This window comes from Balaenoptera physalus (genome assembly GCF_965194825.1).
Source record: "Balaenoptera physalus genome assembly, chromosome: 7".
Lineage (NCBI taxonomy): Eukaryota > Metazoa > Chordata > Mammalia > Artiodactyla > Balaenopteridae > Balaenoptera > Balaenoptera physalus.
The window spans coordinates 45,247,308-45,265,356 of NC_138886.1; the positions used below are offsets into that span (position 1 = coordinate 45,247,308).

Sequence of the window (18,049 nt, forward strand, 5' to 3'; positions counted from 1 at the left end):
ATGGATTTTTTCCCTGTTTTTAAAAGCATGTTGTTTGGCTGTTTGAATTGTCTTGTTGTCTGGTACCTCATGGATACACTGTCAATCATCTTGTAGCTTAAATGAGCTTTCCTTAAGAGTATTAGTCCTGCAGAATCCTCCAACCCATCTGAGGGCTATAGTGGGGGAGCAAAAACACGACCTTCCATTTTCTTTCTCTGCTTGTTTGCCAGTCTTCCTATAGCCAGCTTCCTTTCCCTGCCACCAACCATGGCAAAATTTTATTTGCAAAGATATAACACCTCCACCATGCCAGCTTGAAGTAAAACTCCTGCTAAACGCAGTTAAACTTGATGCCTAAATATTAATTTGCAGCTTACTTTTGCCCTTCTCTTATTTTATGGTGTTTTGTCCTATGGGATTTTGAGAAACCCAAGCATATTATTCTGGAAATGTTTCATGTTTTTCTCTTTGCTTACCCACATTTTCTTTTCGAGTCCCAAGACTATGGGAATAAAACATTCCTGATAAGAGCTGTGGCACAGAGTAAGCAATACCCCCCATCTTCCTCACCTGCAGGAGAGTTTGTGGTATCGTCATGCTCAGGATTTAGAATACATGGCGTTGAACTGCAGTTATTTATTTTCATGCCTGCTTCCTAGACGGTGAGGACAGGAACCGTGTTCTCCTTGCCTTGAGTGCCTGGCACACACTCCCAAACGTAAACTAGCTAGCTAGTGGGAAGCAGCCGCATAGCACAGGGAGATCAGCTCGGTGCTCTGTGACCACCTAGAGGGGTGGGATAGGGAGGGTGGGAGGGAGACGCAAGAGGGAGGGGATATGGGGGTATATGTATAGCTGATTCACTTTGTTATAAAGCAGAAACTAACAGACCATTGTAAAGCAATTATACTCCAATAAAGATGTTAAAAAAAAAAAAAAAGAGTATGTTTTTGAAAGAATACCTGGAAGTGTAGAGTAGTAGAATGAGCTACATAAGAACTTAAGCTTTACCACTTAACTAACTCTGTGCCTGGGAAAATCACTCACTCTTTCTGACCCTTAATTTCTTCATCTGCACAATGGGATGATTTCTTCACTTCCCACCTGAAGGCACTGGTAGGAGGCTTAAATTGGCTAATGTGCATGAAGGGATTTTCTGTTTCTGTCTATCCATACGGTATTATTATTAGGGTTCCTGAACCTAGAAGTCTGTAGTTCCTTTGGTGCACTTTTAGAAAGACAAATTTGGTTCTTCAGGGGGAATATTCCTGACTCATAACACTCAACTAATTGACTTTTTGGGATCTGCATGCTGTTGCTAGTATTGTTTTACGGTTCTTAAACATGCATTTTTATTAAAATTTCAAAACTGTAAGACTGTATTCTGTATGGGCTAATCCAAAAACTGTTTTTTTTTTAAAATCTGCTTTTACAATGGCCCAATCAGAATCATGATCTGGTTGTACAATTTCATTTTTCTCTCAGAAACGAGAGGAAGCAGATCAGTACTTCTAGCAGCCAAGAGTGATGTTAAAAAATTCTCTCGTGTGATATAGCCTTCAATTCACCCAGTCAGAATGTGGCTAAGATCACATTTTCTTTTTTTCCTTTTTTTTTTTTAATGGTTTTATTTTATTTTTTGGTCACGCAGTGTGGCTTGCGGAATCTTAGTTCCCTGACCAGGGATGGAACCTGGGCTCTGGCAGAGAAAGCACCAAGTGCTAACCACTGACCGCCAGGGAATTCCCCACATTTTCTATTTTGTCAGCACAGGCTTCTTTCTATGACAACTTGTCACCAGCCAGATTAGTATAGATCCTTGTTAATCAACTCAAGTCAAAATGTCAGCATGCACCCTCTGTAAGCTCCTTTGTAGCTCCCAGTAGGACGTCAGGTAGGCAGCAAACACCAAGCAAGTCTTGTCGTGGGAATGCCATTAACTTGTGAGGGGCTCCCTTTGTTTGATGGGAAGAAATATAGTTAAAATAGTTTTTAACTATTTTAACTAATATAGTTTTGATGTTACTTTGACCTGGGTTCACATGCTTACTTTGCTTTTAACAAGTTTTATAACTTCTGAGCCTCAATGTTTTCATCTGTAAAATGGATATACGAATAATTATATAACAGGCATAATAGGGTTGTTATAAGAGTTGAATATTGCTAGGCACCATTAGGGGCTCAATAACAGGTAATTAGGTAATGACCAAGAATGTTATTAAGTAATAATGAGATTAATACCATTATAATATCAATTATATTGATAATAATAATAATGATGAGGCTTATGCATGACAGAAGCTGTTCTAAGAATTTTCAAATATTAACTCATTTAATCCACACTCACAGGTAGCGATTATTATTATCTCAGGTTTACAACTGAGAATCAGGTTAGGTAAACTGCCTGAGGGAAAAGGAACAATGAGGTTTTGAACTCAGGCAGTCCGACTCCAGAACCAAAGTTCTTAACTTCTGTACTACACCACTGATGCCCTCCTGCCCAATTAGACTGTTATGGACTTAGTGCTTTAGTGAAATGAGTGGCAGTTTTTTGGATGGTGCAGGAAAGCGTAGTGCATCTCATTGTTGTGGCTCTTCTAGGTACCTCCATTCGACACTCGAAGGAGTTTGTGTCCACTAGATGGCATTGCCGTTTTAACGAAATGGGAACCAAGGCAATACTTAGGCTTAGGAGACTGCTAAATTTGAGAGCACTAGGAGGACAGCCTAATTGCATCCCTAAAAGTCTGATGGAAGAAACCTCCAAAATTTAAGGCAGATCTAGAGATCTCTAAAGACTAATAGTATCTTGAAATAAGTAACAAAAATAAATGCTAGTTCATTTTGGGGTCAATGTCTGTGTAGAAAATCTGGATGCATTTGGAGTTTCTCTCGTTCATAGAGGAATAGACTCAAGGCCAGGAGGAGAATGACCTGGGTAGGGTTACTTGAACTTCATGTTTCTGGCTGTAGTTCTCTTTCTGTAATACCTCCTACTGAATCTAAATCACAAAGAAATTGTGATTTCTGCATTCTTAGAAGTCTTTCCTTTTTGGGTATGGATCAGATCGCCCAACAATTGTTTTTGTTTCAGTATGTTTTAAACATGTGTTCCCAATCAATAGCAGACTCAGGAACTTAGATACTAAGTAGGATAAAAGCAAAAAATGGTGCCTATTTCCTTTCCCTTTTAACATGTCCTTTTGGAAAGACCTAGTGACTCCACTTAAACAGATTGTCCCCTATTGATTGACAACGCAGTTTGTGAATACTAAGCCCATAGCAAGTAGCAGGATAATGGATAAGCACAAGGACTCCAGAATCAGACAGCCTGGGATGGAAGTTGGCTCTATCATTTAGTAACCAAAGGACCCTGGGCAGGTCATGAGACATCTCTGAGCCTCTGTTTCCACATCTGTAAAATGGGAGTAACAGTTTTACTTATCATGTAAGATGCTTGTGAAAATTAAATGTGTGTGAAGTGCCTGCGACATAGTCACAGGTTAAGGAGAGCAACATAATGAATATTTTTGTTATTAGAGCTGATGTGTAGTTTTCTATGTCTCTCAGTTGTGGATGTCGTCACAGGTGCTATGTCAACCACTTCTTTACTCCCTGCCACAGGCTGAATTGCTAAGAGAGAAAAATAACGTTTCAGGTTTTATAACTGTGTCACGTCACTTCTTCCTCAACCAGATGGTAGAAGTAGCCAAGATACATATGGCGTGTCCTTCGTTATGTGTTCACATCAACTTTATTTAAAACACTCGTAGGCTTTAGGCTCCTACTCACAGTTTAGACAGAGAAGGTGATTGAACACGTGGTGGACAAGTGAGAACAGCTCAGAGTTACTGAGCGCTTGCGGAGTGCCAAACATGGCTCTGTTTTACAAGTATTGACTCATTTAATTCTTACAACAACTGTGTGATCTGTGAGCTAACAATTTTGTGAGGAAAAAAAAAAAAATAGGATGAGCAAACCAGGATTGAGAAACTTGCTTCAGCTCAAATAATAGGCGACAGATCCAGGATTTGAATTCAGGTAGCCTGGTTCTTCACCACTCTTTTCTGCCACCTCTCAGGGCAAGATGTGAGGAAGCCTCAAGGACTCCCGAGCTCCACACTGCTTCCCCTGTGCACTAAGTACTGCATGACGCCTGCTGTAGCCACTGCCTGCTAGCTCCTCCGGGCCGCTGTTAACATGCAGCTCTGTTACCCAGGAGGGTAATGTGTTAAACCTACATCCATATTTTTACAGCAATTAGTTAATACAATCAACCGACTAGACAGTTACCAGACTCCTAAGCTTAACAGGGTAAAACAAAGCTGCGACAGGTCAGAAGAGAGAGTGCACTCTTGAAGACCACTCCTTAAGAAGGACGTTGCAGAAGCAGGAGGGCCTGCAACCGATGCAACTGTGCCTGGGACTTGCCCTGCTCAGAGGGGCTTATTTGTTGCCCTTCTGTAACATTCCAGACCACACTCTTTTTATTGCCAGTAATTCAGACTCTATTCCCACGTAGAATTCTTGAATTCAGATTTACAAGAGCCTTAGAGGTCTTCTGGTCTACCCCTCTGCCTTTACAAAGAAGGAAACTGAGGTTTGTCCCCAGTTATCTTAGATGGAGAGTTGGAACCCTGTTCATTCAGTTACTACATACTGCTTCTATATCCCTTAGCTATTTCACTTTTAATAGCATCACTTTGAACACTTGCTGAAATTTTCTTGTTTATACCAATAACATTTTTCCTTCAGTGATGAACCCAAATTCAACAGATAGCATCTGTTCTTTACAGATAGCATCTTTCTATTTATGATTTCTTCTTTCTTCCTTTGCTTGAAATAAATTTTATGGGCCATGGGAACAGTGACAGTTATTAGACGATATTTTAACATCAATTCGTTTTCTCACTAGAAGCCATCAATGCAAGCAATTCAACTTAGACCTAAGAAAATGATCTTACTAAACAGAACCAAGGCAATTTCAAAGTAGAATTTCCAAACATGAGCTGGAAGGAGATTTCCACTTACCGATTTCAGTCATCGTTATCCCCGGTGCTAACTGCCCGTTGTTGAAAGAACTATAGGTAAACAAGTTGGGTACGGATGTGAGGTCATAGATGGGTTCTTGCTTTATCTGTTTGATGCCAGTCATGTCAAGTCCTGACTGATCAGGGGACGGCTGGCCGGAATCCACGCTGTAATAACCCTCGGACTTGGGCAGGTCCATGACGTGTCCGTTGGCGTACGTGCCACTGGCCTCGCTGTTCAGGCTGCTGAGGCCGTTGCTGACGCCGCTGCTGTACACCCTGGCGAGGGCCTCCGCCTCCCCGCTCTGCTGCTGCCGCTGCTCTTGCAGCCGCTGCTGGTGCTTCTGCACCTCCGCATACAGGCTGTCCCTCTGCTTCTTGGACATCCTCCCGAACTTCACAGCTGGGTGGGAGACAAAAGCAGAAAACAGCGCTTGAGGTTCTCATTCCCGTTAACCACCTCAAGTCCAAGGGCCCGTGGATGGCTGTCCCCCTCAACATAAAACGCACAACGTCCCAGTACCATAGCCCAAGAGTCCATTCGTTTGCACTCCACACTTGATAAAAGGTTATATTCATGGGTGTCTGCACTGGTTTATGTGCCTAGTGAGAACTAGATCTAAGCTAGGAAGAAATGTACACACTTATAGATGTATTTCTCATTGACACGAAGTTAGAAGGCATATTTCCTCGTTCTTTCTTCCTTGCGGGGAAAAAAAAAATTTCACAAAAACCCAAAACTACCACATAGTACCTATTCAAATTTAGACCAACACTCATTATTAGCTTCCCTCCTAAGCATTAGGATTTCTAGATTGCCAGATAGGACCCTATTATTTCACTATTTTCTAAATAGCATGTTGGGTAAGACCAAGGATGTGGAGCAGGGTGAGAAACACAATTTCAAGTAGAGCACATCATTTGCCTTCGATTGGATTTTGGGATCAAATGAAAACAATCTTTGGAAAACAGCAATTTTGTGAATACAATACCCAGCAAGTGAGACAACGGTAACCCTTCCTTTCTTATTCTACTGTCCCCAAGTTTTATACTGCCCCTCTCTTCTGGAAAAATCCTTAACCATCCAGAGGAAGAAGGAGAAAGAGGTTCTGTCAGTGGTCACAGAGTAATACAAATATGCTTTGATCTGAATTCACTGTTTCTTATAGAGCTTAACCTCCTGAACTGTTGTGGATCGAGACATTTTGCCTCACATGCTGTCAACTCCCGTTTAAGGCTGTGAACGTCCGGAGTCGAGGGGCCACCTTATCTGAATCATCAAGCATGATGTCATTCGGCTCATGTTAATGGTAGGGACTACGGTAAACTTAGAGGTTCCCTTTTGAGATTCTGCTTTCTTTTCTTTTGTGACACTGTTCCCGTCACTGGCTGGTGGTGGGAGCTCAGAGAATGTGGGAAGAAGAACATGGAGAGTAGAAATAGGTCCAATTTCTGGATTCAGTCAGTAGAGTTGATGAGAATAACTTCTGAGAATGACTAAATGGTGAAGTGCTTAAGAACTCTCCAGCACCAAGGGCCCACAGAAGAGATTCTTGTTGTGAAACAGCTGCCGTTTTACCTCCCGATATTCCTCCAATATTCATTTTCTCTTTCCAGTGGTTATAGAGCTACCAAAGTTTATGTGAGCATAGGCTGTTCAGAATGGAGACCACATTTCCCAACCTCCCTCACTGCCAGGTGTGTCTCTCTGATGAAGTTCTGGCTAACAGGGAGTAAATGGAAGCACTGCATGCAGGTGTGTGTCCTGAGGCTTGCCATTTTCCTCCTTTCTGCCTGCTGGATTGTGGATGTGAGGGATGGATTTAGAGCAGCCCAAACTCTTCCTATCTCCTTAACCTTTAAAAACCTCTGTTCTGGCTTTCTGACACTGCCTAAGTAGGAAAACCAAGTGGCAATTATCCACTAATTTTTCTGAATAAAGACAAGTAATCGGGTTAATCCAGACCAAACTCCCCATTCCACCTCAGCTGTCATTTTTATAGGTTTTTTTTCTTTTTTATGATTTTGTTCCTTTATTTCTTTTTTTTTTTCACATCTTTATTGGAGTGTAATTGCTTTACAATGGTGTGTTAGTTTCTGCTTTATAACAAAGTGAATCAGCTATACATATACATATATACCCATATCTCTTCCCTCTTGCGTCTCCCTCCCTCCCACCCTCCCTATCCCACCCCTCTAGGTGGTCACAAAGCACCGAGCTGATCTCCCTGTGCTATGTGGCTATGGATAAAGAAGATGTGGCACATATATAGAATGGAATATTACTCAGCTATAAAAAGAAATGAAATTGAGTTATTTGTAGTGAGGTGGATGGACCTAGAGTCTGTCATACAGAGTGAAGTAAGTCAGAAAGAGAAAAACAAATACCGTATGCTAACACATATGTATGGAATTTATAGGGTTTTGAATCATTGTGTTTAACTTTGTAGAGACAGGACATTAAATTCTGTTTCTCAGAGACAAATATATTTGCTTCCTAACTGCAGTGGTATTTTCAGTTTGTCCATGGACAGAATTCTGTAGTTGCTTTTAGAGAAAGCTTTCTATCTTTATCATTCCAAATAATTTACTCTATATCATTCTCTAGGGGGAAAAAAACCCTTTTAGTATACGAAAAAAAATAAATCATGGTAAGTTTTGATTCAGAAAAAATTTCTTTCCCCCCAAGAAATGTCACATGCTTCTCCATTTGCTCACCCCCTGTCCTTTGCATTCCTGTAGATTCGGAACAGCTCTTTGTGACAGAGATAGAGAGGTGAATCCAAAATTTATGTCTACTGCTGTAGGTTAAGATTTTTGTTTTGGCTGGAGTAGACCTACTTTCTGACTTACTTTAGTAGAATAGTTTTGCATTTATTCATTTAAAATTTATAGGGAGAAAAAATTAAGAACGAGCAACTCTTCTGACATGGAGACAAAAATGTAGTGTCTCTTTTTAAACCTTTTTCCAAACCTAAACCTTGCTTTAGATGTCTATACACTTTAGGTGAAATACACCTTGTGGTAGGTTGACTGCGTTAATAACCCTGATGCTTCTTGCCTATTTGCCTGCTCTACCCCACGTAAATTTGCAGTGCCCTTTCATTTTGTGCAGGCATCCTGCTCCATCCCCTTGACTCAGGGTCACGTGATCTGCTCTGGACCAATGGGATATTGACATATGTGACACAAACAGAGGCTTAAAAAGTGCTTGTGTGATTGAGTGCCTCACCATGGAAAGGACATGCCTACACTAGTTTGCGGAAGGATAAGATATGTGAAACAGAGCAGAACCATCTCAGGCAAGGCCAACTACAATCAGGAGAGCTGTAGAACTGACCTGTAGCTGACAGCAGATATGGAAATGAGCCCAGTCAGGACCCTATACTGAACAATTTTAGGTTCAGAATTCTGCTGTTAACCATAAGACCACACAATCAAAGCTAACAGTGTCAAATAAGCATGCTGCCAAGCTCTTTGCCCTGGTAAACACCCGAAAACCCACTCAATGGTGAATAGTTATGCCTCTTCCAAAAAAATTGACTTATCAAGTCACTGAGCAATTTAAATATTTTCAAAGAAAAATCTTAAAGCTCCACAACATTTTGGAATTATCAGGCTTCATCCTAAATCAAGGACTTTGCTGACAGTGACTATAATACTATTTTAGAATAAATTTTCCATTCATTTCAGAAACACTGATGAGCCAGTGTTTCAGTTTTATGCCCCTTCCAGTAATAAAAGTGGTGACATATTTGGAAAAAAATTATAGTACTTGGCAAAATAAACTTACTGAACTTTCCTGATATAAAAATAATTTCTTGTCACTATTTGTAAATACATTTATTGTATTCATGGGCCTATGTTTTTAATTTAATTTAATTTATTATACAGCAGGCTCTTATTACTTATCTATTTTATACATATTAGTGTATATATGTCAATCCCAATCTCCCAATTCATCCCCCCACCAACCCCGCTTTCCCCCCTTGGTGTCCATACGTTTGTTCTCTACATCTGTGTCTCTATTTCTACCTTGCAAACTGGTTCATCTGTACCATTTTTCTAGATTCCACATATATGCGTTAATATATGATATTTGTTTTTCTCTTTCTGACTTACTTCACTCTGTATGACAGTCTCTAGGTCCATCCACGTCTCTACAAATGACTTCATGGGCCTATTTTAACAAAGGCTATATTACTATTATATTTTCAAGTATCTGCTTTCTTCTTACCACTACCCATTAATCAGAATGGCACATATTTTAAGTGTTTGACCCTCTCAAACTTGAATTATTCTGTTAATGAGATTCACTTGAGTATGGAGACAGCCTCTTGTTAAACTGCTGGCTCTCAAAGAAACCAGCACAATTTGTATACATTGCAAGTGCTTTATAAATATTCAGTGATGATAGTATTTGCTCATGATATGCTCTTAACCCTCATTTTGATCCCACACTAGCAAAGAACCATTTTATGCAAAAGTATTGGAAATCTTTTCATATCTATTTGAATTGTGGGATTCTAAATGGAATGGAAGTTTTTGGAGTAACTATAAAACAAAGATGATGCTTCTTCAAAGATTTCTGCTTCCTACCACATGACTACTAGACACATGTTTTTGATATCAAGAGGAACCCTGTTGTAGAACTATCATCTATGACTTTCCATAGTCCTTTTGGAAATTATTTTATCTTACTATCTTTGGCTGTGAAATTCTTTATGTTTATATCTCACTACTTATCAAGGAAACTAGTCTTAATTTAACTTTAAAATTTCAAGGCTATGCCTTTTTATAGTGCTTTAAGATTTGTTGAAAAAAATCTGATTCAGTCTACCCAACCCTATTCATAATTTTAAAATATTCTCTCTCTTCCCCTTCACTTCTTTTCCAACAGAGCTTCCTGTGATTATGGAATGTTCCCTGCAATTTCCAATATGGTAGCCACAAGGCACATGTGGCTTTGAGCACTTGAAATATAGCTAGTGTGACTGAAGAACGAAATTTTAAATTTTATTTAATTGTAATAAATCTAAACTTAAATTTAGATAGCAACACGTGGATACCATATTGGACAATGCCATTCTGGATAACAAGAAGCTAAATCTGTGACACCTGCCCGTGTAGGGCAGCTTCCATTTTTTCATAGAGGCATGTCACTTAGGAGGACACATACTTCATTATTGCAAGGTGAGTATAATGTTTTTTCTTTGGGGTGTAATATCTTCCTATTGATGCCAAAATGTTTCTGTTTTTTTTTTTTTTTTGGTAGTGCTAATACAACTGACACTGAAGATTCCGGCAACTAACATTTGTGAAGGGTCCAGTTAAAAAAAGAAATAAATACAATGGTGGAGAAGATTCAGTGCACATATGCATGCCATCACTTCACACACATGTATACATGCAATACCTTCACCTTTTTATACACATAAACACATGTGTATGTATTCCAAGTGGATTTGGCTTTTGATTCTTTGCCAATGCTAAATTCGAACAAATCTGTTACTGCTGAGTTTGCTGTCTACTCATATATCTCCCATGACTAATACGCCACTATAGAAGCTGAAATTCAGGAGAGAATGAAAGTCCAGGGGAGTCAACAGTTATATCAAGCCATCTACTAGCAGTCATATTGTTTTAGTGACCAGGTATGGTGAAGTAAATATTCTTGGAGCCAGGCATAACTGACAGAAAACAAATACAAATATTAAAATGAAGATGCTACTTTATGTCTGAGGGAAGCTGGGTGGTGTGTATATAGAAGTTAGGTGTGAGGGCACCTTACCTTGGCTACTGGTACTACTGCTAAAGCACTTTGAAAATATCTGCTTCATCAGTAGAAGGTAGGTATAATAAATTAGTGGCAGGACACATACTACCTCTCATTCTTGAGCCCTTACTAGACATAGCTAATTACCCATAACCTCAGGGCTTCATAATCCTTTGATACCACATACTAGGCATTACTTATCAATAGGAGATAAAACCTGTTTAGCTTCCCAGGTATTAGTGTGACTTATTTAGTTTAAAGTACCCTATATATTCAAGGCTTATAACAAACTTCCTCTATATAAACAGTAAAGAAGAATTTGTTTTCCCTTAGAGAGAATCATTTTTTTTCTTCTGCTGAAGCCTCTTCTCCTCATTCCCAGCCGCTATTATCACTCCTGAGCATTTCTCCTCACCATTAATTTGACACAAGCCATGCTTAGGAGGCATTTTGAAAGATGTCCCTGGAAGCCTCAAGACTGTCTCTGGACCTAAAATTAAGATGGGTCATTAGCCTTAATCCTCAGCAGCCTTAGATACCATCTTGCTTTTTCTTGCACAGAAGTTTATGCTGTAGTAAATTTCTTCCCCCTTGAGAAGAGACTGCAGCTCTATCCATAAATGATCCCCACGCCCCAACCCCCGCCCCGACAATATACTTCTTTTATGTCATGAGATTCAGACAACCTCTTAGATTTTGTGGGCTGACATCACTGAATCTGCCTTGGACCATATGCCCATCCCTTGCTCATGATTCTGTTCACCAGCACAGACCCACATGATCTCTCTTTGCAAATAGATACTTCCTTTTATTGTAGGAAGAAGCAACAAAGGCAAATACTCAATGGCTTAGTCTCTCTGTAGAATTATTAATGGAACTTTTCAGATAGTGTCAATTATTATGCTGCCTCCATATTACAGAAATGAAGTGCAAAATTATCAACTCAAATTCCCACAGAATTTCACTAAAGAAATTCTGAAAACCATTTAACCTCCACCCTCCACTTTCTTCACTTTAGTTATGTGCAAGTACACAGGGCTATAAATTTACCCTAAGAGTAAATGTATGTGATTAGCAAATCTAGAAAAACAAACAAACAAAATCAGCTAATACATAGAAAAGTTTTGGAAACCTACATCTTGTAGCTTTAGAAGCTACCTATAAACTGGAAGGCTCAACGTCAGATTCTTTTTATTTTGGGGGTTAAATATATCTCATTGGTATACTTTTGTGCAAGACAAGTTTATGTGGGTTGGAAATTAGAGAAATGGTAAACAAAGATTCAAGATGCAACTATCTGGAGAATGCAAGCTAAGAAGTAAACAGTGTATATGTTTAGATACCATCTATGCAGAGCTAAATTTATCCAAATGACTAAAAGGCCCGCATTTAATTCAATAACTCATAAAATCCCTTTATACCAAGAGATAGTGCATGCCAATTATCTATATTTCTTTAAAATCTAGAAGTATTTCTTTTTTTTTTTTTTTTCTTTTTTGGTCCACACTGCCTTGAACTTCATTACAGGGAGTGTGACCAGAGACACAGAATCCACAGTGATTCACATAAAGAGAATAAGTATCAGGGGCTTTGTCTGTGTCTCAGGCTCTCGGTAAAAGAGAATTCCATGATTCATTCAACAAACACTTAGGTGCCTGCTTTTAACCAGACCCTGAGGATACAGCGGGAACAAGACAGAAATGGCCCCAGGACACAGGGCTGCTCATAACCCAGTACAGGAGTGCTACGGCCAACGTCAGTGGGGAAAGAATTCGTTTAGATGAAAACTTAAAAATGGACACAAAGCTAGATGAAATTCTTTGTGTGAGTTTATTTGTCCTCTTTCATTAATCTAAGAAGTTCAGTTGGGGTGCCAAGCCATCCATATGGATTGGGCGTGAAGGTGGAGTGCACACTTGAGTCTATTCTGAAAAGGACACCATCTATAGAACCCTTCTAAGACATGGAGCTCTGCTACAGCCTTTTCGATCTTCATCATGCCTCTGAACAGTCCACATCCATTAATGGAGCTTCTGGGCTTCCTACAGAAGCAAGGTCTGTGCCTTAGCATCTCCACATACCAAGCAACTTGTGCACCAGTCAGACTTACCCAGTGACCAAGTGGTCCAGGTCTGCCTGGGACTTTCCAGTTTTAGCTCAGAAAATCTCACATCCCAGGAAGTCCCTCATTCACAGGCAAACTTGGACAAGTGGTCACCTTTAGATCTAGGACTATGTGGCTTTCACCCAACCTAGTTAGCACAGGTTGCTCCATGAGCTACAGAAAAGTCTTTCCTTTCTTCCTATGTTATAGGCAATACTATATATTTATTTGCTCTTACTTTTCCTCTTAATACACTGCCAGCATGTGGTTTTCTTTTCTTCTTATCCCTTTGTCTAGAATTCTTCCAGCAGCTTAAACAGACTCCAGCAAAGCATCCATTTGATGCATCCATAAGATTCAAGCCATTTCTGTTTAATCATGTCACTGCCCTAGAGTGACATATACCTGTTAGCCAGTATATTATTTATACTTTCTAGCTCTGAAATTGTTTTTAATGGAAAATTCTTTTTCAGTTATCCAGCCTTGTAATTAAATAATTTTGAATGAAAAAAAAAGCATACATTTGAAAGCTTTTTTTTTCTTTTACATCTTTATTGGAGTATAATTGCTTTATAATGTTGTGTTAGTTTCTGCTGTATAACAAAGTGAATCAGCTATACGTATACATATATCCCCAGATCCCCTCCCTCTTGCGCCTCCCTCCCACCCTCCCTATCCCACCCCTCTAGGTGGTCACAAAGCACGGAGCTGATCTCTGTGTGCTATGCGGCTGCTTCCCACTAGCTCTCTATTTTGAAAGCCTTTAAGTAAGAAATAAGAAGGCGATGCCTTACCATCTCTCGACATTCCTAGGGCAAGACACTTCTGCAGTCGGCAGTGTTGGCAACGGTTTCTGTTGGTTCTGTCAATTAAACAGTTTCTCTGCCTCGGGCAGGAGTAAGAGGCATTGTTCTGCTGGCTCCTTCTAAAGAATCCCTAGAGGGAGAAAGAGAATGGGAGGGAGATAAATTTATAAGAAGCGACCATTAACAGAGATGATAGCTACATTTTCTACAGTGAACGTCGTTAACTGAGTTCACTTTTTAAAATTCTTTGGCTACCTCTCTTTGGACTGCTTACAGATGTTTCTGCTGGGGAAAATTTGGACTCTCTGCAGAGATATGAAGGTATCATTCATTCATTCATTCATTCAATCGATGTGTACTAAAGACATCTGTGCTGTCCTATGCAAAGTAGAATAGAGTTCCTGCCCACAGAGAGCAGTGGGAAGGGAGTGGCAGAGGAGAGTGTCACCTATGACAAAACTTCATGGGGACAATAACACAGGCGTATGTCACAAGTGCTGTGGGAGTGAGGAACTCTGGGTACTGAGTAGTGTGGGTTCAATATGCGCCACTATCTTCCTAGTTTCTAAGATGCATTTTTATCCATTTGGAAATTTTTGTATTTGGCCAGAATGTATCTGGAAGGTTGTTTTTCTAACCAGTGATGTACCTTAGAGTCAACCACATCTTTGAATAAAGGAAATATGGTATAAAAACTGCTCAGTAAAAAACAGACAATAAGTAAAAGCTGAATGAATGCTCTCTGCTTGGCCTCAGGCTGTAGCGATCTAGGAGGTCTTCATGCAAGTACGTTTAGGTCCTTCTGGTACAAAATGAACTGCCTTGGACCATACATCACCCGTATAAATAAACCCACAGCTGAGTCTATTATTTTTTTAATTCTTTGGATACCACCCACCTTAGTTATCTTACCAAAAATCCTACTGGGGTAAATAAACATTTTCTCCAGAGATATGAAAGTATCCTTCACCCATTCATTCACCTATTTAATTAGTTTCCCTCATCACTCCTTGTCCTTGAATTACAATACAGCAAAAGTGCAAAGTGCTACAAACAAAGCAGTGATCTACAAATAGATTTACCAAGAGAAATTTTAGGAAAAGATATCCTGTACTATCATCTCTCGGAAGGAGGAAGCCTAGAAAAGGTGCAGGATGGTCACGCAATGCCCATCTCGCTGAGAGGCCTGGAAGAGGCCACCTGACTTCTGTCAAACAGTTTCCTCAACTATCAATGGGAGGATAGTGCAGGGCTGGGACTAGGGTGAGACTGGTGAGGCAATCACCTTGGTCACACATTTAAGGGTTGCCAAAAGATGTGGTACTCAGGATAAACATTTTAACACTGATTTTACATGTTAAAAATCAACATTAATGAAAACTCCCCAAAAGTTTACATAAAAACAGAATTAAAATTATCAATTTTCCTTTTGCCTCAGGCTTCCATATGGCTTGGCAAGGCACTGTAACAGAGAGCTTGGCCAACCTTATGAAAAGCCTCAGAAAAGGAAGAGTGGCCAAGTACCTCCTTAGAGAGGAGTGCCAGTTGGTTTTGTGGTTGTCATCCTCAAGCCATTCAACAACAAGAGCTAGTTTTGCCCCCACAGATCCATGCGTATTATTTATTTAATGAACCAGTGGCGGCAAAATAAGATATCCAATTGGCCAGTTCGCATGAACTCATGGAGCCCTTAAACAAGAGATCACATCTAAGCCCCCAGGGGTTGAAATTATGTACTTCATATACCATGAAAGCTGTCAGAAGGCATAACCTCAGCTCATTGGTCTTGATTGAAGACGATTTGGAATTTACATTTTACAAAAGAATTGTGTGGTTTTTACCTGTGGATACTCTTAAGTGCCACTTAGCAAAGGAGTTGACAGAAAAGACTTCTTGAAGTCATAGCTACAGCCCTAATTTAAGGCCAATTTGACATTAATTGTGAGGCATTTCTTGCTTACCTGTTGCTCATTACCGCAAATGAGGTTTCTGGCATGAAAAAGAGATTTCGCTTTAAATTTTTATTGGATGAAAAGGAATTTGAATAAGTGCACAAGCGGAAATGATGTTATTTAAAATGGGTTGTTTATGTTGATCTGAAAACAGTATTATGAAAATTCAGAGGTTGATACTAAATGTGCTGACACTGATATCTTATTCTGAGCAGAATTTCTTGAGTTTGCTATTTGGAGAAAAATGTAGCATATTTACAAATGTGCGTTTTTCCATGAAATAAAAAAAAAGTGGTGTGGTGTACAGTGTCATTTTGACTAAAACCTCAGAATATGCTTCAAAATAACAGCATAAGTTCTTTGATCCTGGATTCCTTCTTTAAATAGAAAAGATGACAGGAGGCTAAATACTCGTTCTTGGCTATTGACCTGATGGAAAATATTTGTTCAGTAGTTAAATCTTTTTGGAAATCACTGCTTAAGATGTTTAGTTCCTTAACATGACCATAGCCTCATATTTTGAAATCAGACATTTTCTAAATACAGCTTTATACAATGAAACACAAAACATTTCTACTTTGACATTGAGCTACAAAACATTTTTTCATGGGTACAGTGTAAACTAGACCAGAGCTCTTAAAATTGCATAATAAACTAACACGGTGGAAGTGATTTCACTGGAGAGGTGTCTGATTCCAAAATTATTAGTATTTAGGGGAATTCCCTGATGGTCCAGTTGTTAAGACTTGTGTTTCCACTGCAGGGGGCGTGGGCTCAATCCTTGGTTGGGGGAATAAGATCCTGCACGCCACGTGGCATGGCCAAAAAAATTAAAAAATAAGTTAAAAAAATGAAAACAAAATTATTAGTGTTTATGAAGAAAACTGTTTGTCTATCTGCCCAGAGGAAGTAATAACTTATTCTAGGAGGGTAAAAAATTGCTGATTCGTAATTTTGCTTTACCGTTTCTTGTGATAAGTTGAAAAAATTGCATTAAGGTGAATAACGTGCAGTTCTTAATTATAGGTCTGCAGAAGAACAGAATACAAGGCACATCTCATGATGTTCAAAGATGGATTATTGCTAATCACCTCTAAAGCCAGTCAGTATGTTGATGGGTTAGGACATTCATGCTATTCTGCCCCCTCTGCATCCCTCCCCTACTTTATTCTCATTTAGTCCTTTTTCTTTTCTTCCCTCCAGTTCCAATTCCAGGAATCATAATTTTTGAGACTATTATGAAGACACTGCCCATTTTTCACATAGCATGACTATTTGAGTTACAGTACGTTTTGTTTCATTTATATCTGAATGTCTTGTAAGATTAAAGTTGGTTCTTAGAATTTTTGATTGTGCCGCATCTCCTTCAGTTTACTGACCTTAAATTAATGATTCACTTTGCTTGCATCTTTGATCAAAAATATAATTGCTTTTGCCAATAACTTTGCCAGTCTATCACTTTCCCCTCCTGGACTATGGCTGCATTTCATTTGTTCTGGTTACATACTGCCCTTTAAAATTGCAGAACTGTTTTCATTTCCCCCTTGATATTTAGTCTCTCACCCTTTCTTTCCTTCTAAGGATTAAATTTAAACATTTACTCTTAAGTTTCAAATTTCTCTTATTACAGATTAAGTCTATGTTAACTGCTATTCCTCCAGCTTTGTGTTTTAAAAATCAACTTGCTCATAGGAATTAGTTTGTCTTTGGAAGAATTGGTTGGATTTGTTGTGGAGGAGAACACTAGACTGAGAATGAAAAACAAACAAAGAAACATGTTTTTGGCCACGTTCTCTCACTAACTAGATTAGTGACATTGGCCATATGACATAATCTTGTTTAGACCTCAGGATCTCATTGATGAAGTTGGGGCAGATGATTTTTAACTGATCAGAGATTATCTGCTCCACTTTTAACATTCCATGCTTCCAGTTTTCTTTTATTTTTCTGGAACATGAGAATAAAGGATGGTCACATGCATATTGCAACTGCTATCTCGACAGCTTTCTCAAGCAGATAAATAAATACAGGGCCATTAGCTTATAATCTTTATTTTAACGTTTCATATTGATATAAATGTGCTGGAGTTTACTGGACACAAAACTGTTAAAACAGCAAATCAGTATTTATATCTCTGTCAATGTGAATAATTGAAGCTTTTAAATATTAATCCATTTTTAAGCACCAGCTGATGAGTTAGACAATGACAAAAATGTAAAAGGCCGAAGAACAGAAAATCAACCCACCCACCCACCAAGCAAGAATTCCTGAGTGTCAGCAGCAGGCACAAGAATCCTTTAGCAGGCCTTTCAAAAGGTGTCACCTCTTGCACTGTGAAGTACACAGATGCCTGAGGCAAACGCGGATGCCGTTGGCAGTACTGAGTTAAAGTCCCATAC

General features: G+C 39.2%; 1 protein-coding gene across 3 annotated transcripts in view; it reads right to left on the bottom strand.

The window, feature by feature from the left end:
* Positions 1-18,049, bottom strand: part of RORB (RAR related orphan receptor B) — a 352,150-nt gene that overhangs the window by 56,923 nt on the left and 277,178 nt on the right. For all 3 annotated transcript variants that reach the window (XM_082471044.1, XM_082471043.1, XM_082471042.1), the window contains 2 exons: positions 13,687-13,828; positions 5,014-5,415 (listed from right to left, as the gene is read on the bottom strand). In XM_082471044.1, the coding sequence (XP_082327170.1) occupies positions 5,014-5,415; positions 13,687-13,828 (544 nt within the window). The remainder of the gene's footprint in view (positions 1-5,013; positions 5,416-13,686; positions 13,829-18,049) is intronic.